Consider the following 24,155-nt stretch of genomic DNA (forward strand, 5'->3'; position numbering starts at 1 on the left):
ATGTTGGTTGTCTCGTTCATTAATAGTGGTTCCTCTTCATTAGATCTCGAGGCATCATTATGAGTTTTTAACTAAGACAACAATGATAGTAAACTTATGTATTTTGTAGTTTTCCTTATGATAGTAGTAATGTTAATAGTAGTTATCGATATTAGAGTGAAGTTGTGTATGTGAGAAAAAAATTACAAGATTAAATGTAGTATTAAATTAATCGTTACTTTTTATTCAAGTTCTTATATTTTAAAGTTATTTATTAAATGATCTTTATAATGCCCTCGTTAAACTAATTTAGTCTCAAAATACTATGATTCCCGTGATTAAACTTAAATCTTAATACTTTTTTCTTTTACTCCGCATTTCAAAACTAATTACATCATCTCTAATTCTCTCTCTCTAACCGAAAATCATTTGTCTAGGACAATCAAAAGGTATTGATTACAAATATAGAAAAATCTTCTTCACCCTCTTTGTGCCCTCTCCACTGCCACAACTATGACATGACATGTTAGGTTTACAAGAATTACATAGTGTAGGCACGGTCTAAATCGGATTTATGCTTCTTAATAATTAAGAATAAACATAAAAACGTACTATTCATGACATGATTGTATCTTTAAATAAACGAAGAGTTTTATATTAATTATCAACGCAAAACTAATTCCAGAAAACCATGGACTACCGTTGAGATAATGGAGCTTCTTTTGAAATTAAATCGATCATCTTCTTTGATTGTTTCCAATCAAACTGAGATGTCGATCTAACCTAACATAACTACAAAATAAGATTAGAGAAACAAAGAAAAACTATAAATACTTTTAGGGGTTTTCTCTACTTCCCTTTTGATTATGTCTTTGCACATAACACCATCGTAATTCCTTCCTTGACTGTTAAAAATTTGAATACCGAAACGAAATCATACTCTTGACTCTTGAGGGCCAAACTAGAACAACAGAAGATATGGGTGCCAAATTTTCGATTCAGTCACAAATTGGGGAGCAAATTGGATTTAACCCTAAATCAGAACCCCGCGAAACTCACGTGCAAAACCTCTGATATAAATTCTCTCTCTCTCTCTCTATCTTCCCACTATATTTTGCTCAAAACCAGCTCTCCAATTTTCACAGTTTCTCTCTCACGGAGGTCTAATACGGTTAGGGTTTCGTTTTTTCCCTTTTACTCATTCAATCTTATTTATACCAGAAAATCGCACTATTAGTTCTATTTTTCTGTTAGGGTTTCACATTTGGATTGAAGGTAATGAATGATCAATTGATATTGATCATGAAATTAATTATGTATTCATTTTTGTAGGAAATATGAGTTAGAGATCTGTTCTTCAATTTATAGAAAGGAAAAACAAAAATGGGTTTGAAATATTTAGGGCAAGAAATTGTGATTGTTAGAAGAAGCCATAATAGGATCAGGAGAAGAGCAATCTTGTATGGTGGAACTTATATTAGTTATCATAAGAAGAAGAATTCCAAGAGAAAACTGATGGTTCTAAGATTGCCAAATTGCTTTGGTATGAGAATCGTTTGAAAAAAAAAAGGTATGATTCTTGTACATTTTGTTTTTCTGGTTAATTTTGATTGATATAGTTAGGAATATGAACCAATTAGTATTTGATGTTTCTATGCGATGGACTCACATTTGATGATCATCAAGAATGAGTATTCGGTGTAAATTGGAAATGTTGTTTTTGGGTATTTTATCTACTTAAACACACAAATACATACAAATTCTCATGTCATGTGCATCTAATATTAGGGAATTCATGTTTCATTGATTTCATTCGTAAATATTTTGTTGTTCATAATCCTCAATGACATAAAGCTATCCGAGTCGTATGTCAGAGAATCTCAAAGGGGGTATTTTTTTTCTTTGAAATTTATAAGTGTTTTGTCGCTTATAAAGTGTGAAATATCTAACACTTATATAGTGTGGAATATCAACTTTAGGGTGTTTGTTTTCTAAAACTCGAGTAGGTAGCTCAATATTTGCCGCTTATAAAATGAGTTTTGAGTAAGACATTTTTACCCTTAGAAAAAATTAAATTTACTTGTCCGGTCATGTTGGACCCATTGTATTCCATCAGATAGAAATGCTTATTTCCTCTGATGTCTTAGTTAGATTTGACTTAGAAGCTGATGTGGCATCTTCATGAACACATAATTTTCATCAATTGACTAATGTCGATGATTTAAAATCGAAGGTACAGATTGTGCCACCAATGCTCAAAGTGATTGTAGCACTCTTCTTCATCCCATTCCAAACCCTAACTTATAAATATTGTTCTAATCTGCTGCCGAAATCAATTCTGCAAGTACTCGCAAATATCAACCTTCATAGTTGTCGCAACCAAAGTTAGAGGCGATCCCAATCTCTTTCGCTCTTTAGAAAAGTTGTAGGTGAAAAACATTGAAAGAAGTGGGTGTTGAAATCCAGGTTTGCCTTTCTGATTCATTCTTTTTGTATTCTTTCCGCCTTACATTTTTCTTTAAATACCAAGATTAATTCCTTTTCATTAACGCGAAGATTAGCAGGAAGATAATGAGCATTATACGCACATGCCTTAGGGCGGGGATGCTTTGTGGATCTCGAAAATGACCATTTTTGGAACACACATCTAGTGTTTTAGACACAATTTCCAATTTCAACTCCAAATCCCACCTTGAAAGATCCCAAACATCATCAAAAATAGGAAAACAAGTAGCAAAGTATTGTTAACTTTTTGGAATGCCTTAGTCCCTATATTGGAGGGTCCAAAATTGCTAGAGAAGTTCTTGTAAGTGGTTTAAATCATCATTTCGTGTTGCTGAGGAGGGGAAGTCTTCTGATTGTGAAGACTTCTCTCCTTTGATTCTTTTTGGTTTTCATAAAGCTTGTAGGTTGGGTACACATTAGTGTTTTTCATGATGAGAGTCTTAAATGAATTTCCAATTTTGAACATCCCGTTTTTTTATGAAGATCTTCAATTTATATGTGAGAAGAGACACTTACAATGGAGTCACATAGGCAGAATTATTGTTTGAGGGGGGACGAAAAAGCTTTAAGTCACAAAACTAAAGTTATTAACCAAGGGAGTTTTATAGGCAATGCCTTCTATTGTTGAAGAAAATCTATCTTAAATATGATTGTCTTGTAAGTGGTTTAAATAGAACTTAAATATGATTGTCTTGTAAGTGGTTTAAATCATCATTTCGTGTTGCTGAGGAGGGGAAGTCTTCTGATTGTGAAGACTTCTCTCCTTTGATTCTTTTTGGTTTTCATAAAGCTTGTAGGTTGGGTACATATTAGTATTTTTCATGATGAGAGTCTTAAATGAATTTCCAATTTTGAACATCCCGTTTTTTTATGAAGATCTTCAATTTATATGTGAGAAGAGACACTTACAATGGAGTCACATAGGCAGAATTATTGTTTGATGGGGGACGAAAAAGCTTTAAGTCACAAAACTAAAGTTATTAACCAAGGGAGTTTTATAGGCAATGCCTTCTATTGTTGAAGAAAATCTATCTTGCAAGCTTGACTTGGTCATTTCATTATGACCAATTTTGGTTAAAGGCAATGGCACCTTTGAGGGTTAATTTCACCCAACATGCAAAATGTCGCCGTTCGTCCGACAATTTCCAACCGACGACCTGAAGAAAAAGAAAGATGTCTTCATCCTCTTCTTTCCTTCATCATCATCATCATCATCTTCTTCTTCTTCTTCTTCTTCTTCTTCTTCTTCTTCTTTTCCTTTCTTCTTCCGTCTCATCTCTCTCTATTGGCCGGCGAAGGGGAGGACCCCCTTCAGCGGCGAACAAAGAGAGATGAGAGGGAAGGAATGAGAAGAAGAAGGAAGAAGAAAAAGAAGAACAAGATGAAGAAGGAAAGAAGAAAACGAAGAAGGAAGAAGAGAGAGAGGAAAAAATCAGTCGCCGACCAGCAGCCGGCGATGACCTAACAACAATTGAGGTCGTTAGGTTAAAGTGTTAAACAGTTGTTGAGGCATTGCCTCTTGACATACATTGCCTTTAACCAAACTAAGAATTTCCTTTAGCGAGGTTGGCTTTAACAACTTTGGGCATTGCCTATAAAATCTCTCATTAACCAAAGTCCAAATATAGAAAAAATAACAAAAGTTTATTCAACCTGATGTTACTCCTGACGGAGTTGACGCAAGACATGCCACAACCACATTAGAAAGAGAGTGTGAGATGTGAATTGTTGGAAGCTGGAAAGAAATTTCACAATTTTTCATGGAAGTCCTCCTGGTTATTTTGAAATTGTTCCGCAAGCCCTCTCAATTAGCATGTAATTGCTTCGCCACATCTAATACCTTTTACCAATTTGAGCTGATCATTAATGATCAAAGGTCCAAATTAAAACAAATATAAGGCGGTGGAACAATTCATTATAAGTCACGAGGGGTGGCGGAACAATTTCAAAATAATCGATAGGATTACTTATGATGAGATATTGCAAATATTCTATTGAGCTTCTAACAACACATACCCCAACTTTCAACATCTGATGTGATTGTGTCATGTGGGACGTTGAGATCCGGTCTGAAGTAGCTTCAAGGGGAACACATATTTTGATTAAGAATATTGTCAAACTATAAAGAGAAAAACACAGACCACAAGGAGATGAAACTTTCGATTAGCACACTAAGGTTAGGCGTTTGATTTAAGTCCGAGGGTGTTATTTGGGCTTGGGCTTGTACGGTTGGGGTTACATAGGGTTGGGCTGTTGATTTGTGAGTGGGTGTGCGTGTGAGGTGGGGACAGTGGGGGGCCAATAAACCTTCGGCCCACTAAGACTCAACAGTAATAAGCTGAGTAGGTCAGGCCGTCAGGGGGCCATCACCACCCCTGGCCTACGCACACCTCCATCCATGGATGGAGTAAGGTGTCGGTGGGAATTGGTGCCTAACATTGTTGTTCACTTCCTTCTACCAGTTGAGATTTCTCTTGCTTAGACTAGCTTTGTCTCCTACTCAGACTTGGACTGACTTTGCGCGAAGGCCAGCCGCCAGAGCCACCTTGCAGTAGGAAGGTGTTTGTTTCTGGGACCTTTCATCATTAAGTTTGTTATTTTCCAAGCAATTAATGAGTTTATTCATGTGAAATCCCTTACACGTGGATATCATTGCTTAATTGCGCATCACAAAGAACTTTGTATTGCAGTTAGAAATCCACATAATAACGCTAGTTGTTAGCCACAGCAATGTGTATGAGAGAGTTTTTCAGTTCAAGAAAATTGATAAAAAGTCTGACAAGAAAAAACAGTCTGAAGCATTTGTACCCAAACGTGTTCATTTCTTAATAGAAAGAAATGGTCGTATATGATTTGGTAATGTAGTAATTTTGTGCAACTACTGTAGGTATAAATCTTCGTACATGCAACTCATATGGTCATAAGCTCATGTTTGTCCTTAATCTGTGCCTGTAACCACCTCATGATCATTAGTGACCTCAACTAAAAGTCTTATATAATGGCTGCATGGAAATGCTATAAAATTTTAGTAGTCTCTGAGTATGCTCCAAATCTCATTGTAACAGTTAGTAGTTACACATATTCGAGTAACTCGATCGCGATCTTTTAGACTTCTTCCACATGTGATCATTTTCATATTTTAGGTATTTGTTATTTCTCATTCTTCCTTTTTTTGCAGTTAATGGGGCCAAAACTTCGTCTCTCTACCAGAAAGAGGCAACATTCTCCTCGCAAAGTGCTGGTTCAGGGAAAGGGAATAAAGAGCCTCAAGGCTGTTGAAAGGGGCCGTTCTAGAGCCCGTAAACGCCTTTGTGTTACTACAGATGACGATTCTGACGACTCTTTTCTCTTGGATGAGCTAGCACCAGCTATTCCTTGGGCACAGGATGGCAACGTGAGTGGCCCACCATTGCATGGAATTACAGCATGGAGGCTTAGTGAACATATTCAACCTTTACAGATTGATGAAAGTACAAGCTTTGATGACATCGGTGGACTTTCAGAATACATTACGGCTTTGAAAGAAATGGTTTTCTTACCCTTACTATATCCAAATTTCTTTGAGACATACCATATTACTTCTCCAAGAGGTGTCTTGTTGTGTGGTCCTCCTGGTACTGGAAAGACCCTAGTTGCACGAGCACTAGCTTCTGCTGCATCAAAGGCTGGTCAGAAAGTGACTTTTTACATGTGCAATGGAGCTGATATACTTAGCCCATGGGTCGGTGAGGCTGAGAGACAACTAAAACTGCTGTTTGAAGAAGCTAAGAGGAATCAGCCTTCCATCATTTTCTTTGATGAGATAGACGGCTTAGCTCCTGTTAGATCAAGCAGGCACGAGCAGGTTCACAATTCCATTGTTTCAACTTTACTTGGTTTAATGGATGGTCTCAGCTCGAGAGGGCAAGTGGTTCTAATTGGAGCTACCAATAGGGTTGATGACATTGATGGAGCCCTTCGTCGTCCGGGTCGGTTTGATAAAGAATTCAATTTTCCTTTGCCTGATCTTGAGGCACGTGCTGAAATATTAGACATTCATACGCGAAAATGGGGTCAACCGCCTCCAAAGGAGCTAAGAATGGAACTTGCAGCTAGTTGTGTGGGTTATTGTGGGGCTGACTTAAAAGCCCTTTGCACAGAAGCTGCTATACAAGCTCTCCGTGAAAAATATCCTCAGGTCTACACTAGTAACGACAAGCTTTTGATCCGTTCTGACACAATAAAAATTGAAAAATACCATTTCTTAGAAGCCATGCCAACAATTACTCCTGCTTCTCGTACTGGCTCAGTTGTGCAGTCAAAGCCGTTATCTTTATTTCTTGCACCATGCTTAAAGAGGCATCTCCAAGATGTTATGAACCATATATCTGACATCTTTCCTTTTCTTTCGGCGTCGTCAGATCGTACCAAGTTTTCTGTGCTTTCCAATGGGGCTGCAGTTCCTTTCGTGTATAGGCCTCGGGTTCTTCTGTTTGGCGATGAAGAATCTGGTCTGGTAAAGATCTCAGAACGTTTTTGAACTTCAATTATTATATGGTTGTAGTGTTGGACCACTATCTAAATTAACACAACTGACTTAGTGTAACAGGGACAAATTGGGCCCGCTGTTTTGCATGAGCTGGAGAAGTTCCCTATTCATTCTCTAGGACTTTCATCTCTTCTCTCTGATCCCAGTGGGAAATCACCCGAAGCGGCACTAGTACATATATTTCGTGAAGCAAGGAAAAGGAAACCCTCAATTCTCTATATACCTAAATTCCAGCTTTGGTGGGAATCCGTGAGTAGTAGCTTAATTATATAAACCTCTTTTTTGGCCCATATAGTGTAATTTAGTGAAGAAAATTTTCTCATGCTTATCCCGATTCCATTAAGGATACATCATTAAGTTACTTTGTTTTTTCGTGTTTCCTATAATTAAATTTTAGGCACATGATCAGCTGAAAGCTGTCCTAATATCTCTTTTGGTGGAATTGCCAAGTGACTTTCCGATATTGTTACTGGCTACATCATCAGTTCCATTGGCTGAAATAGACGGAGAAGCTTCCTCAGTATTTGCTCAACACCATGTGTATGTTGTTACCTTTTATTCCATTTAGTTGTGGACAACTGAGCTATTTTTGATCGTCGATGCTTTTAAAATTTTATGTTGTGCTAACATTTCGTGCCTTGAGATCTGAAATTTGTTCCTATAATTACTAGGTATGCATTTTTTTTTTTATGATGGTATTCTTTGCCTTCTTATTGAAGAGAAAATGTGCACGTGGATTCTAGTTTTTTTGGATTCTGGAGCAGAATAGCAGATGACGTGTAGAGAGATGATGAAAAATCTTGATATGATTGGAAAGATTTAGATACCTTAAAAATTAAGAAACAATTAAACTATCAAAAGTCACCAAACTGATGAAGAGATTGTTTCGGGCTTGTAGATGATCATTAACGTTTTGGTCCGTAAAATTTAAATACTTTCAGTAAGTAGTGTATACATTTTGGTCCCAGTGTTGGACAACAAGCTAATTTACAGGGAGGAAGGACAATAGGCAAAGAGAAAGAATATTTTAATGCTATTGGTCCAAATGAGCTAGCAGGTTTTTGGCTTTGTTCATCTATGACTTCAACTGCTACTACCATGGGGCTGGGATGAATCCTCAAGAAATCAGATTACAGTGTACTCGAATTCGTACTGGCATACCCTTAATAGACAATAAGAACGTCCAAAAACAAAAGTTTGTACTTGTTATTTTCAAAAGAAGGTTTGGCTAGTTAGTTTGTAGCCTTGTGTGACTAGTTCTTTAAGGTAACTTTTCTCATATATTTATTTTCTGTTGTCCTGGTACTCTGAGAGTCTGAGGTCTTACTCGTTAATGTCGTATCACTGTACTATATCGTGCATATCTCCATCTTTTACCTTTTATGGTTTTATCTTTTATGTGGTCACCGTCAGTGTTTTTTGCTAACTTTCTCAAGTTACACTTCCCGTTTGCAGTTATCAATTGAAAAAACCAACATTAGAGGATAGATCGATGTTCTTTGATCGTTTAATTGGAGCTGTTTTCTCTATCCTGTCAAGCAAATCTCAAGAGCCAAAATCAAATTTTGAACTCCCCAAGGCACCAAAAACCAAAAGTGCTCCGAAGGCCTCAGAGCTAAGAGCTCAGGCAGAAGCTGAGAAGCATGCTCTTCGCCGACTGCGAATGTGTCTTCGAGATGTTTGCAATAGGTCAGGCAAATTTCTTCATTATCTCCCTCTCTAAATTTCTTCATTATCTGTCTCTCTTGGTATGCTTAAAATTTTGGTTATTATTCACGACCAAGGTGTTGTTTAAGTTAGATTGCTGCATATATTCTCTCTTGTTTTTTACCCAATTTGTGTAGAATAATTACAATTGATTGTATAATATCACCTAAATTGATATTATCAACTATGACCGTCAATATTCATCGAAGTTCATGACGTACTAAACAGACCCTTGATATGGTTTTGTTGTTTCACCTTTCCTCTGGTAACCATGATTGGCCAGTAAATTATAATACCTTTTTTTTTAACCTAATGGTTTTCCTCGGTAATAAAAACCATAGTTTTTGCTTCAAATTTTGAACAATGCAGCAAAAAAAAGTTATCCTACCATACGAGTAGCTGAGCGGCGCAGGGACCACCTGGCAGCCGATTTAGAGGGATCTTGCGAGACCCTACTAGGGCATATTTTGGCAGGCTTGTGGTATTTAGAAAATTCGAAATTAATTTGGGATTATCTTGTTAGTTGTTACATTTATTTGTTATTTAGATAAATTATGACTCTTAAGGTAGATTCTTGAGCTGCCCAATAGGACTAATCATAAAGGCCCCAAACCAGACGTATTCCATGTATCTTAGATTCTTAGTTACCTTTCAATCAATGAATGCTTAACTTGTTTATTGTTGTCTCTTTATCTTTAGCGTATAATGTTTCTTTCTGTATGTCACTTAGGCACACTTACGCCTTTGAAAGGGTTTGATGTGTCTGAAGGAATGTTGTTAAAGCCTTAACATGAGATGTATGACAGTAATTCACTTCCAATAATTTATTTTGGACAAGAGACCCAATTTGATGGGGTAGTCAGGTTTCATATTATGTGATGATCGATGCTTTTGTCGAGTCGCATAAGATCGTCACAAAAAAGCGTGAACTAGAGTTTAGATCGGGTGCCATGTCCTTCATTGAAGTGTGCACTTTAGGTTCCCAAATCTTTACGCTTAGGCTCATAGCAAAAAGTTATACTCGTCGGGCATCTGCATCCTACTATCATGTGGTCTTTTCCAGAGTGGAAACCAAGGCTCAATCCTTTGGTCCTCTTTAAAAACCATGATCATTGCAAAAGTTGTCGTTTTGTTGATTTTTCACATCGTTATCTTACTGTTGGACGAATCAGTTACAAGATTAAGATATTCAATTAGTCTACCTCTTTTTATCTGGTGCAGTATTCTTGATGATAAACGATTCACTGCATTTCACTATCCCGTAATGGATGAGGATGCACCAGAGTATCATGTAATTATCCAGAATCCCATGGACATGTTAACTCTACTGAAGCATGTGGACGGTCAAAAGATTACTACATTAAAGTCATTTTTGCAACATGTTGACCTAATTTCATCAAATGCAAAGGTGTGATTTCATCAATTATTTGATTCCAAAATTTCTGAACTTTACATCTCCTTAATGATTTTTTTTCATTTCGGTGTTGTCACTTTTTGTTATTCTTTATTGTGTATTTTCAAATATAAATTGACACACTTAATATGTTATGTATGATAAGATACAATGTGTGTGTGTGTGTGTGTGTGAGAGAGAGAGAGAGAGAGAGAGAGAGAGAGGTTTGTTTAATTCATTGCCACCTATACCGATACATAGTATGCTACCATGAGACTATGCGGTATGCTAGGGGTATCCCGTATACCTCCTCAGTACGCTATTTTAGGTCCGGAACATTTTGGAATATTATATCTACTAATTTAAAATTAAACTAGTTGTAGTTAACAACTCAACTAATTTAGCTCATAGATTTGGAAGGCCAGAAATGATGGGATCTTTTAGAGATTCTAGTGCGAGTTATAAAGTGGAGAGGGAGGATGTGTTAGGTTTGTTATTTGCTTGGAGCAGATACTTAGGTTGTGCGAGATTGTATTCTTATTTTGACTTTGTGTTGAATTGGGGGAGCATCATTGGTTGAGATGTTTTAGTTGCGCTCCCCCTTGCTTCTTTTCTTTTTCGTTCCCTTTGTAAATCCGTGTGCTCTTTATTAAAAAAAAAAAGAAAAATTAGCTCATAGATTTTTACGAAGAAATTAATTTTTTTTACGTATGGAGATTCCAGTACGCCAAGTTTGGAGTATCGGATTGTGAACCCACCCAAAATGAGTACGGGGAATCCGATACACGGTACGCAGGGGAAGGTAGAGTATCTGGTAACTCTGGTTAGTTATTATCGTTATATTAACTAAAAGTTGAATCTGCAGGCTTATAACGGTGGAGGATCAAGAATCTCTAACAGAGGTTACGAGCTCCGAGATACAGTATGTACTCTCTACTCTGTTTTAGATCTACTATGAAAATTTTGTGGCATCATTTATATTAACTTGTTGGAAACAAAATCATTTGTCAGATTTATGGAATGGTTTTAGCGATCGACCCAACCTTGGTCCAGTCTTGTGAGAAGATTGCAGCCCAACGGCGGACAGTTTGTGTGTCAGACGTCCTTGGGGGATTTCTTTTCCCTCCAGTTCCCGTTCGACGGAGAAGTGTCCGTCTTCGCAAAGTCCAACCAGAAGTTAATCAAAGCTATGAAACTTTAAGACAACCAAAGAAGAAGAATACTGAACAAGCAGGTATTAGATATTTTGTTTCGATATCATTCTTCTAGTCATGTGAAATTCAATCCAATGAATGACCGAAAGATATGAAAAAAACTATTACATTGTTTATCTTTTCTATCTGCAATATGCTCGGAAACAACGTATTGTTTATAATCTCTCTCTCTCTCTCTCTCTCTCTCTCTCTCTCTCTCTCTTTAGGTGGTAGTGGCATTCAGACACAATCTCTAAGGCATACTGTAGAATCGATATCATCATCTGAAGAACAACCATCTGAGACTAACGGTCTTGGCACCAGAACCATGGGATTGGAAGCAGAAAAGGAAAAAGACAATGTCACTGGCATTTCCACCGTCGAGGGTGAGCAGATGGAAGAAATTCAAGGAAACAAGAACCAAGCAAACGGGATTCTTGTTAGAAATCAAATCCAAGTCGATTCCATTAAGCTGAAGTTAGTGAAGCGAACAGAAGGTTATGGTGTTCCTCAGCTTTATAGGATCTCTACTCGTGTTCTAAAAGCTGTGCTTGAAACAAAGAAGGAAGCGAAAGATAACAGTAAAGATTCAGCCTTAGAATTTCTGTCGAGACTCGTCGAGGATGAAATGAAGTTCTAATCAGGTAACAACAGAACAAGTAAGGAATCTAGAGTTGGATATGACATTCTCTATAGTTTTTGGATTTAGTCTTTTGATTGATGAAGCTTATGAAACCAGATTATGAAAATTTAGACTTGATATTTTAGTTTTCATGGAATTTCATTGAAACTCTCGGCAAAATTAATTGTGACAACTAAATCTCTACCAGAGAAGTTTTCTTTGCACGACTACTGGACATGGCCCATGTAACACGCCATGGGCCTCCCTGTGTCGACAGAGGGGCTGTGGCTGTACACGGTGTCCAGGCAAAATGTTGACGACCTTCTGTTGGTGAGCCATGGTGTGTCCCTAGGCCATTAAATGTGTTTTGGTGAGCCGAAAACGACCATGCATGAACTGTTCCAATGTATAACTAGAGTCTAGAGTTGTCTTGTAAATATAGCGGAAAACTCATATCAAACAAAATAACTTTAAACATGAGCAAGAACACAAAGCTAATCATATAAAAAAACATATAATCAAAATGGATAGTCATGGTTGAAACCCATTTTCGAAGATAAAACCTAGAAGGAACATAGATCAAGTGTTTCACATGACTTGGGTCTTACCTTTATTTCAATTTTGAAGACAAAGTAACTAATTTGAGAGAGATGATGATGATGGTATTTTGGAGGTGGAATGAAACTTCAAAAATAGTTAGGAAGATTTGTGAAGAGAGGTGGTTTTTTTCAGTTTTGATAGGAGAGAAGAAAATCTGATTTGTTTGGATTGGTAAAACAATATGGAAGTAGAAGTAAAAGTAAAAAAGCTTGAGGTTTCTAAGAGGTGGAGTATATATATAAGGGGGTCAAATTTAGCTTTGTTGCCTCGATACGATATTATGCATTGAGACCATCTTTTGGATTAGATATGGGTTTTGAAATAGGTTTTTGGAGTTTTAAAACCTTCTTTTTGGATGTTAGAGGCATACTTGGTGAATTTTAACAAAACAAAAAATGAGACATAATTATATTTTTTTGGTATGTCTTTTGCGTGTTTGAAAGAGTAGTCTATCAATGTTATGGATTCTACTACTTCAACAAAAAAAAAAAAAAAAATGTTAAGGATTCTACTGGTAAGAAAACAATGACAATATTGAAAAAAGTAATAACATTAGTGACGGTACAAAACCATTGGTAACGCGTATTAGCGACAGTTTACAACCAGGCATCAATACTGGGTCTGTTAAGAATATAATAAGTAGTTAAGAAGGTAATAAATATTATTGCTACTTATCTCATGTTGATTAAGAATACAATAAGTAGTTAAAGAAGGTAATAAATAGTACTCCGTACAATTAGATTTAAAATTTCAAAAAATTAAAAGATGTTGTCTCGGGTCTGTCTCGGCCGAGACACCTGATATTCTAGACCAGATCCCAACTCGGTGTCTCGGCCAAGTATCGTCTCTGAGAGAGAGCCGAGACCCGAGATTTTGGGCCCTTGAGACCCAGCTACATAGCTTTCAAAGGAGGAGTATCTCCTTTCTCATTCACCATCCGCAGAAGTTCTTCATCAAACACTAGCTCCCTGTCACAGCCCATCTAAAACACCCCCAAACAGCAGCCTATACTTGGGCCGGACAGCAGCCAAAACGCCCAAGAACAGCAGCCAAGCAGCCTAGACAGCAGCCTAGACAGCAGCCCAAACAGCACCATTGGACCAGGCTGCACTTGTACATAGTTGGAGCTCCTTCTTTGGCCCAGCCCAAGGAGTTTTCTAGAGATGGGAAGAAGATATTTCCTAGAGATACTTGGAGCCCAAGTAATCTAGAGATTTCCATCACCATTAGATGTGTTACATGTGGATAAATCTTAGCCATCCATTGTATATAGGAACTAGTATAAATAGGGGATCACCCCCTCATTTGTAAAGCATCCAAGCAAGGATTCAAAGCAATAGTGTGAGAGTTGAGTGACTTGGGAAACGTGCCCAAAAGCCTTCTTGTATACAAAGAGTTCTTAGTAATAAAGATCAAAGTTCTCTTTAGTTTGTGCACACTTTGGAAGCTTATCTTTCTTGGGTCTTTGCCTATTTAGTCAAGGTTACTTAGGCATTTGAAAGGTTAAGGCTTAGACTTGTACTTAGGAGGAAGCTAAGTCAAGTGCCGCACGGTGCTAAAGTAGGAGCGAAAACTTTATCCCGTGACAGTTGGTATCAGAGCCACGTCGGAACTATGTCAAGCGAAGTGGAGAACGTTACTCTGCCAGAGCCAAGGAAGGAAGGACGGTCCAAGGCCAAGGGTGGTAAGTCTGCTAGAGAGAAGTCTGCAGAAAGGGATGCGTCCATAGAGGTAAGGTTGGAGCAACTAGAGACCAAGTTTGACATGTTGCTGGGACGTGTCGTGAAGGTTGAAGAAGCCTTTCCTGACCTCAGTGAAGAGGTAGAAAAGGTGATGGGTAGTCAGAATGAGGCTATAGCCAATCTTGAGAAGTCCGTAGAGACTACCGTGGAGGTACTCAAGAGGGAGATGGTAGCTATAGCCAGACCTTCCACTGCGGTCGAGAGGATGCATGCCCAGTTTGAGGAGTTCAAGACCCGGATTGTTCTACTAGAGAAAGCTGTGGCAAATAGTGAAGGACCCTCAACTAGGGAAGGACCAAGGGTCAAGGTGCCTGACCCTGAGAGCTTTACTGGAGCTAGGAATGCCAAAGAGGTCGACAACTTCATATGGCATATGGAGCAGTACTTCAAGGCTATCTATCTGGAGGACCCAGAATCCATGGTAAGCACAGCGGCCATGTACCTGAAGGGAGATGCCTTAACATGGTGGCGACGCAAATCAGGCGACGTCGAGAAGGGACTTTGCAGGATGGACTCTTGGGAAGACTTCAAAAAGGAATTCAAAGCGCAATTCTTCCCAGAGAATGTTGAGTATCGGGCCCGTGATAGGCTGATGAATCTCAAGCATACAGGTAGCATCACCGACTATGTTAAACAATTTAATGCCCTTATGCTTGATATAACCCACATGACCGACGAAGACCGACTTTACTTCTTTCTCCATGGTCTTAAACCCTGGGCTGCAACCGAGCTACGTAGAAGAGGGGTTGAAGACCTACCCACCGCCCTTTGTACTGTAGAGAAGCTTGATGACTATACGTATAGGTCTGACCAAAGTGCCAAGACCAAACCATCTAAAGGCAACCAGGGCAAAAGTGGGGGAGAAAGCAAGCAATCACCAAGGGACACCCGTAGAGATGCCCCTAAGGAAGGTCAGAAGGGCCCGAGGGACTGGAAGGGCAAGTGGAAGACGACAGCCCGTCCAAAGAAATGCTTCCTGTGCGCAGGAGACCACGTGTCCTATGAATGTCCCATGAGAGCTAAACTCAATTCTCTACTGACCGAACCTGATGAAAGCCAAGAAGAGCCACACATGGGTTCTATTAGTCTCAATGCTCTCAAGGGAACTCAACCCACCAAACTCAGGAAAGGAAGGAGCCTTATGTATGTTGACATCCTACTTGGTGGGAAAGCTACTAGGGCCATGACCGATTGTGGAGCCACAGATAACTTCATAGTCCCAGATGAGGCTAGAAGATTGGGACTTAAGTATGAAGGAGACGCAAGTAAGATGAAGGCAGTGAACTCGCCTCCTAAGACCGTGCATGGAGTAGCACGGAATGTACCACTAAAGATTGGCACCTGGAGTGGTACTGTGGACTTCATGGTAGCAGACATGGATGACTTCAAGGTTGTCCTTGGGTTGGATTTCATGGAGCATGCCAAAGCAACCATTAGCCCTTACTTGAATGTTGTCAGCATCCATGATGAGAAGTCACCATGTATGGTACCTGTCGTTCGGGCAAAGGCAAAGGGAGGATCTCTTTCAGCTATACAGCTTAGCAGGGGACTTGCCAAAGGAGAAGAGACATTCCTTGCCACACTTAAAGAGGAACCTGATGGGGCAGAAGGACCAGTCCCTATTGAAGTTCAAGCAGTCCTTGAGGAATACAAGGACATTATGCCAGATGAGCTGCCAAAGAAGCTTCCACCAAGGAGAGAGGTGGACCATGAGATCGAGTTGGAGCCGGGGTCCAAGCCACCTGCCTTGGCCCCTTACAGGATGGCACCTCCTGAGTTGGCAGAGCTGAGGAAGCAACTCAGGGAGCTACTTGATGCAGGATTCATCCAACCTTCCAAATCACCTTATGGGGCGCCAGTGCTTTTTCAAAAGAAACACGATGGGAGTCTACGTCTATGCATCGACTACCGAGCACTGAACAAGGTGACAGTAAAGAACAAATACCCTATCCCTCGGGTGGAGGACTTGTTTGATCAATTAGGTGGTGCAAGGATCTTCTCAAAGTTAGACTTGAGGTCAGGCTACTATCAGGTACGAATAGCCGAAGGAGATGAGCCCAAGACCACTTGTGTCACCAGGTATGGAGCTTATGAATTTCTAGTTATGCCCTTTGGTTTAACAAATGCTCCTACCACATTCTGCACCCTCATGAACAAGGTATTCCATCCTTACTTAGACAAATTCGTAGTTGTTTACCTTGATGATATAGTAATATATAGTCATACCATGGAGGAGCACCTTAAACACCTACGAATTGTCTTTCAAGTACTAAGGGAGAACTCTCTCTATGTCAAAAGAGAGAAGTGTTCCTTTGCTTCCACCAAGGTTGCCTTCCTTGGACATTGGATAGGAGAAGGAAAAATATGGATGGATGAGAAGAAAATACAAGCCATTCAAGGTTGGGAGGAGCCAACCAAAGTGACCCAACTAAGGTCCTTCTTGGGGCTTGTTAACTATTACCGGCGGTTCATCGAGGGATATTCCAAAAGAGCTGCCCCACTCACTGATCTTCTGAAGAAGAACCAAGCTTGGTTGTGGACTGATAAATGCCAAGCTGCCTTTGATGATCTAAAGCAAGCTGTTATGAAAGAGCCCGTACTTAGCTTGCCAGATCATACTAGACCTTACGAGGTTTATACAGATGCTTCTGACTTTGCTATTGGAGGGGTTCTTATGCAGGAGGGTCATCCCATTGCATATGAAAGTCGGAAGCTTAACGATACGGAGCGGCGCTACACGGTCCAAGAGAAAGAAATGACAGCTGTGGTGCACTGCTTAAGGACATGGAGGCACTATCTTCTGGGCAACTTCTTCACAGTATACACTGACAATGTTGCCACAAGCTACTTCCAGACCCAGAAGAAATTAAGTCCTAAGCAAGCCAGGTGGCAAGACTTTCTAGCCGAGTTTGACATGAAGATGGAATATAAGCCAGGCCGCACCAACCATGTTGCTGATGCACTAAGTCGAAAGGCAGAGCTAGCATCCTCAAGGCTTTGTGCAATAGTCAGTCAACCCGATACTTTATACTTGGACCGGATACGAGAGGGACTTCAACATGACTCCCATGCACAGAAGCTAATGCAGGCCGCTCGTGAAAGGAAGACCAAGAAGTTCTGGGTAGATAATGGTCTTCTCTTTGCAAAAAGGAACAGGCTTTATGTGCCAAAGTACGGGGATCTCCGTCGGACACTCCTAAGGGAATGTCATGATACCAGGTGGGCAGGACATCCAGGCCAGAGGAGGACTATGGCATTGCTCGAGCTGAGGTACTATTGGCCAAAGATGATGGAGGATGTGGAATCCTATGTGAGAACCTGCCTCATATGCCAACAGGATAAAGTGGAGCAGAAGAAGGCAGCAGGACTATTGGAGCCACTTCCTATAGCAGAGAAGCCTTGGGCAAGTGTCTCTTTGGACTTCATTTCTGCCTTACCCAAAGTTGATGGGTTAGGATCCATACTTGTGGTGGTTGACAGGTTCACCAAGTATGCTACCTTCATCGCTGCACCTACCGACTGCACTGCCGAACAAGCCGCAAGGTTATTTGTGAAGCATGTAGTCAAGTATTGGGGTATACCTGCCAACATTGTTAGTGATCGGGACCCAAGATTCACTGGCAAATTTTGGACGGAGATATTCAAGTTGCTTGGGTCGGAGCTATCTTTCTCTACGAGCTTCCATCCTCAGACAGATGGACAGACAGAACGGGTCAATGCACTCTTAGAGCTATACTTAAGGCACTTCGTCACAGCCAACCAAAGGAATTGGGTGGAGCTCCTAGACATTGCCCAGTTTTGCTATAATCTGCAGAAGAGTGAATCAACTGGGCATAGTCCGTTTGAGTTGGCTATAGGCCAACAACCACTTACCCCACTTACTCTTGCAGGTGGGTATAAGGGTGCAAGCCCGGCAGCTTTCCAGGTTGCCAAAGGATGGCAAAAGGAGCTTGACGTTGCCAGATCTTACTTGGAAAAGGCCGCCAAGAAGATGAAGAAATATGCCGATCAAAAGAGGCGTCCATTGGAGTTTCAGGTTGGAGACTTGGTAATGCTCAAGTTCAACCAAAATCAGTTCAAGTCCCTTCGAAGGGTGCACAAGGGGCTGATCAGGAGGTATGAGGGACCATTCCCCATACTTAGGAAGGTCGGGAAGGCATCTTACAGGTTGGAACTTCCAACACATCTCAAAATCCATCCCGTCTTTCATGTAAGCTGCCTCAAGCCATATCATGCAGATCCAGAAGATGCAACCAGAGGCCAGAGCAGCAGAGCACCAGTGACAATGACTACCTCCTTTGACAAAGAGGTAGAAAGCATCGAGTCCCATCGGCGGGTTTCCAGAGCAGGACGCGTCTATAAGGAGTACTTAGTGCGATGGAAGGGGCTACCAGACAGTGAAGCAAGCTGGGAGCATGAAGACACCTTATGGCAACATAGGGAACTTATCGCCAAGTACCATGAGGAGACCGCAACGAGGACGTCTGCGGCTTAAGTGGGGGAGAATGTCACAGCCCATCTAAAACACCCCCAAACAGCAGCCTATACTTGGGCCGGACAGCAGCCAAAACGCCCAAGAACAGCAGCCAAGCAGCCTAGACAGCAGCCTAGACAGCAGCCCAAACAGCACCATTGGACCAGGCTGCACTTGTACATAGTTGGAGCTCCTTCTTTGGCCCAGCCCAAGGAGTTTTCTAGAGATGGGAAGAAGATATTTCCTAGAGATACTTGGAGCCCAAGTAATCTAGAGATTTCCATCACCATTAGATGTGTTACATGTGGATAAATCTTAGCCATCCATTGTATATAGGAACTAGTATAAATAGGGGATCACCCCCTCATTTGTAAAGCATCCAAGCAAGGATTCAAAGCAATAGTGTGAGAGTTGAGTGACTTGGGAAACGTGCCCAAAAGCCTTCTTGTATACAAAGAGTTCTTAGTAATAAAGATCAAAGTTCTCTTTAGTTTGTGCACACTTTGGAAGCTTATCTTTCTTGGGTCTTTGCCTATTTAGTCAAGGTTACTTAGGCATTTGAAAGGTTAAGGCTTAGACTTGTACTTAGGAGGAAACTAAGTCAAGTGCCGCACGGTGCTAAAGTAGGAGCGAAAACTTTATCCCGTGACATCCCGCTCCCGGCACCAATCAATCATGGCACTATACACAGAAGGCCCTGTCACAACCCTATACTTCTCAAGTTTTATAAATAGAATCAAGGCATTATCTAAAAGTTTCTTGTTTCCATAAGCTGCAAACATGCTTGAAGTGCACCTATCATCTGGTCTGTAACCCATTCTTATCATATCATCGATGGTGCGTCTTGCTTGTTCTGGATCACGAACTTGTCTTTTATAACCCAATCTAATCATATCATCGATGTTGCGTCTTGCTTGTTCTGGATCACCAGCAGCTTGGTCATGGGCCTCGACAAGTAACGTCCAAGACTCCAAATCGGGTTGCATATTTAAAAAATGCATCTTGTTATCAGTCCTTTGGGTTGCATTTAATATAGTCGTGATCATCGATTTGTTGGTTCTAATATCAGGTGGAAAACCTCGAATCATGATGTCAAAAGCTGCCTTCGCACGTTCGACATTATTTGTCTGGCTGTACATTTGAACCAAGATAGTGGATGTGAGGATGTCCGGTTGGATACCACCCTTATCAGTCATCTTCCTAAGAATTCTCTCGGCATCATCTAATCGATTATCATTGGTATGAGCGTGCATGAGCTTCAAGTAGTCGCGACTGTTTGCTTGGAAAGAATCCTCGTCCAAGACATGCTCAGCCATCTGCACCACAAGGCAGAAGTAGATATATATACGTTCTATCTTGTATAAGTTTACACACATGAAATATCAATAAGTAAGTTAGCAATTGAGTATTTTCGCATAATACCACAGCAATATATAACATATCGATGAAAACTATATATGGGTTAAAAATGAGAAACAAAAAAGTGGGATAAGCAGCAACTGACCTTGAAATATAAACCCAAATTTCTTTGTTTGATGTTATCAAGCAAAATGAGCCAATCGATCCTATTGGGTTGAAGAATCTCAATCCATTCAGTCAAAAGTGAAGATAGTACTAAATCTTCCTCCTCAGTCTTCAATGACAATATTTTTTCATGAACCAGTTTGCATTTTCCATTGATCTTCTTGGGTTTTCCAGGGGTAATGAGCTTATCCGCTTCATGAATTCGATCAATAATTTCAGCAAACCTTGGATCTGATAAATCAAGACCATAAATATAATACTTAATCTCAGGTTTCTTATTCTTCTCTTCTTCCACATTATTATTATTATTCTCAACTGTCTCTCCAGCTACTTTCATAGCTTCTTCTTCAAATTCGTGCAAATAAGCTATTTTCCATTTGAATATCATCTCTCTCAAAGTACCTCTTCTTATAGTACCAACATAACTAGAAGGAATACTACTCTCATTAAAATTTCCCTTAGCAGATATCATAATACGAAATACTACATTACTTACATCCCAAATTGCTTCCCACAAATCTTGATTAAAATATTGAGATGGGTTATGATCAGAAGTTAAATCAAGCAATTTTACAAGTCCACCTTTTTCCAACTCTGATATTATAATCAAAAGCATAGCATTAATGGTTTCTTTATCAGTATCTGGGTAGTCATCAATAAGCTCACGTTTCATGATCCAAGTGAATGTGGTTAAGAAGTCAGTCATGAGACCACCATTTTCATCCCAATTTTCTAAATTTGAATCATTGAAGAAGAAGGGTTGAGCACCAATCACACAATTAAAGACAGAGATATAGAAAGAATGAATTGAAGGGGGGGAGGAGAAGGATGTAAAGGTAACATCTTTATTATATGCTGATGAGGAGGAGTTATCAGAGCTGCTGTTTTTAAACAAAGGGGCGGATGATGATGCATGATTTCTACTATAAAAAGGAAACAAATTTGGGGATTTTTTTATGTTTCTAAGCAAAGTGGCAGTGGGGAAGAAGGATTTAAAGGTAACATCTTTATTACATATGCTGAGGATGATGATGCATGATTTCTACTGTGAAAAATACAACTAGAACAAGAAGAAGAAGAAGAAGAAGAAGAAGAAATAGAGGAGGATAATCTGAAATACCTTCTGGTTATGGAGATGAGCTTAGGTCTCATTGTTGTTAGAGATCAAGGTTGAAGACAATCAAGCAAAGAACTGGTTCTTTAATGAGAACTAACTAATAAAACCCTAGAGTTTTATTATTATAGTGACTAGCGTATATCCGTGCCCTAGGACACGGACACTTGAGAGAGATTTTAATTAGTTATTATTTTTTTGTATTATTTTTTTTGTTTATTTTCTCTTAAATTAGTTATTATTTTATTGAGAGAGAGAGAGAGATTTTTATTCCTTATTTGAACCCTTGAAATTTTTTTTTTTTTTTTTTTTCTTACATTAGAATTTTTATTTCTAAGAAGGAAAAGATTATTGTTGTTTAAATAAGTAACTTTATTTCTCTTAAATTAGTTATTATTTTATTGAGATAGAGAGATTTTAATTTCTTTTTTGAACCCTTGAAAATTATTTTATTTCTTTTTTTCTTAAATTAGTTATTTTATTTCTAAGAAGGATACGGTTATTATTTTTCAAATAGGTAACTTTATCTTTACGAAGGACTGTATTTTAAATTTTGAGAAGGGCCTCTAGACAATATCCCTTATTAAAAAAGGATGTTTGTCCCAGTCATCGTTTTCCTTTCTGTTTTATATAATAGATGTTAAACTCTTAAATGAGCTATGGGTGGGTAGTCGGTTTCCACTTAAACCCTATCAAAGAGAAATCATATATAGTATATAATGCCCATCCCTAAATGGCTAAACCACCAACATGAAAGGAAAAAAAAAAGAAGAGTAAATCCAAAACAAATATAGACAGTGAGATTCTTTCTTGTTCTTTCTTTTGGGATTGGTCCTTGTAGCTTGGAGAAGGAACAAGAATCTAGCATTGTCCAACTCCCAAAGACACTTTAAAGATTCTTCGTCAACAAACAAAAAAAAAAAAAAGAAAAGGGAGCGTCTAAAGGGGCCTACCCAAATTGCTGTAGACACCTCCCAAGAGGGTTTGATCTCTCCTCGGACTAGACTAGTCTGAGGCCCAAAGCATTGTCTCTGATTGGACCAGTCCAAAAGGAGTCGGACTATCCACTCCGATTGGTTTCAGACTGGGCCAGTCCGAGACCATGCTTTGGGTCTCGGACTTACAAAGGACATGGCGAGGGTTTTTCATCACAAATTTCACAAAACTCGATTCCTTCATGCTTCATCTAGGGCTTCGATCTTCATCACCAAATCTAGGGTTGGTTTCTTCTTCCCCAATCTAGTGTTTCTTCGTCTCAACAAAACCTAACACATTAAGCTTGAAAAATAATGGTTTTTTTTTTTATTTCCTTAAGCTTGAAGATCTTAAAAGATATCTTAGTTTTTGATATATTTCATGATTTTTAATCTTTGATTGATTAATGAGTTTTTGTTGATAGATTAAATGGATATGGTTAGGTTTAAGCTATGATTGATTTTTAAGTTGGACATTGAGAGAGAAAGAAACTGACGTAAAAGTGGTAAAGAAGAGGGAAGCGCTAGTGGAGGTGCCTAAGCAAATTATGGGAAGCGCCTACAGAGAGGACGCCCCCACAACACTTTTAGAAGGCGTCTATAACCGCTCCAAAAAAAATGGGACACTGCTCGAACTGAGTTTTACAAAGAAGGAAATAACACATACCATTAATGGAATGGTCTAACTCCTTAATAATGAGCAAAGAGAAGTAGTAATGGTTGTGGTTACTGATTTTCTTTTCTTTTTTTTGAGAAATCGACTACGATCTACGTTAGTCGTTACAAGGCATTGATACATCATGAAGATGTGATGAGCACGATAATCGCCTAATTTAAATCATATTGAAAGAAACCTAAAACCCGACAACATGAAAGGAGCCTAAAGCCCGACAAACTTATTACATTTTTATATTATACTAGGGTAAAGCCCGGATTCAACTCATATAAAAATACAACTACAAAGGGACCTAAACTAATAATGATACGATAAGAATTTCACCTCTTCATAACACCATATGTAGAAAACACGTCGAAAGAAACCAAATTTTTTTTTAAAAATGATCCAACCAGAATAGCCTTCAAATATTCATAGTTGTCAAATACATTCAAGGTTGCTAAATATATAAGTAAATAATGTGTGAAATACATAGTAGCCACTGCAGTGCATTGTGGTCAAATTTTTGTCTCCTAGTTTTACAGTCTTATTTCAATGATCTTTGGGATTTCTAGTAGTAATTCATAATCACAATTTGTTACATTAACCAAAAGTCAGAAATTTCAAAATGGCAAGACTTAAGACTAACTCGATAGCTTGGAAGCGAGCTATCATAGATCATTCAATCTACTGTTACCACTTCTGAGAGTGCACCACTTCTAAAAACCACTTTATGGGGCTCTGCAAGGAAAACAAATTCGTCGTCACTATTAAATTTATCTCTTCAATTTATGTGGCTCGCTTGATACTTCCTCACTAAATACCTACACAAATGCAATGACACCAATGAGTCCAGTACTATACGGAGAAACAGATCGCGACTATCAGTTTATGAAAAAATTGGTGCAAATTCAAACAAAAAATAATATAGCTTTAGTGTCAGATGTCAAAGGAAAAGTTGCAGCAGAAGACTTATAATACTACTACGTATCCAAAATAGAAAAACACATCCCAAATAAAAAAAAAAAACACAAAATTTGAGATACCTCCTATGTCTTTTCTTCATCCACCAAATTAGTTGCTCCATTAGCAACTTCTACCTCCACAAGAGAGCTCATCGTCAAGCAACATCGGTAATGGAGAAC

At 39.1% G+C, this 24,155-nt stretch overlaps 2 protein-coding genes across 5 annotated transcripts; one reads left to right on the forward strand and one right to left on the reverse strand.

Annotated features, from left to right (window-relative positions):
* Nucleotides 1-845: 845 nt before the first annotated feature.
* LOC147536204 (ATPase family AAA domain-containing protein At1g05910-like) lies at nt 846-12,107 on the forward strand. 4 transcript variants are annotated; one of them, XR_015225558.1, is made up of 11 exons: nt 1,037-1,150; nt 1,312-1,549; nt 5,663-6,979; nt 7,073-7,261; nt 7,410-7,552; nt 8,468-8,701; nt 9,941-10,127; nt 10,836-10,900; nt 10,978-11,034; nt 11,124-11,346; nt 11,533-12,107. XR_015225558.1 is itself a non-coding variant. In XM_086641585.1 (10 exons), the coding sequence occupies exons 3-10, from the start codon at nt 5,666-5,668 to the stop codon at nt 11,943-11,945; spliced, it is 2,760 nt and encodes a 919-aa protein (XP_086497711.1). In that variant the 5' UTR covers nt 846-1,150; nt 1,312-1,549; nt 5,663-5,665; the 3' UTR covers nt 11,946-12,107. The 4 variants fall into 4 exon arrangements, 2 of the variants coding, with proteins under 2 accessions (XP_086497711.1, XP_086497712.1); XM_086641585.1 differs by lacking the exon at nt 10,836-10,900 and having other exon boundaries at nt 846-1,150; XR_015225559.1 differs by lacking the exons at nt 1,037-1,150; nt 1,312-1,549 and adding an exon at nt 2,219-2,445.
* A 1,058-nt stretch (nt 12,108-13,165) lies between these two features.
* LOC147536205 (uncharacterized) lies at nt 13,166-21,492 on the reverse strand. The gene is made up of 3 exons (XM_086644728.1): nt 20,248-21,492; nt 19,394-20,059; nt 13,166-13,491 (listed from the first exon to the last, which is right to left on the reverse strand). Exons 1-3 carry the CDS (start codon nt 20,971-20,973, stop codon nt 13,420-13,422), a joined length of 1,464 nt encoding a protein of 487 aa, XP_086500854.1. The 5' UTR covers nt 20,974-21,492; the 3' UTR covers nt 13,166-13,419.
* Between the last annotated feature and the right edge of the window lie 2,663 nt (nt 21,493-24,155).

The sequence above is a fragment of the Eschscholzia californica genome, unplaced genomic scaffold, assembly GCF_041429995.1.
Source record: "Eschscholzia californica isolate CP2 unplaced genomic scaffold, dmEscCali1.0.p SCAF_5, whole genome shotgun sequence".
NCBI lineage: Eukaryota > Viridiplantae > Streptophyta > Magnoliopsida > Ranunculales > Papaveraceae > Eschscholzia > Eschscholzia californica.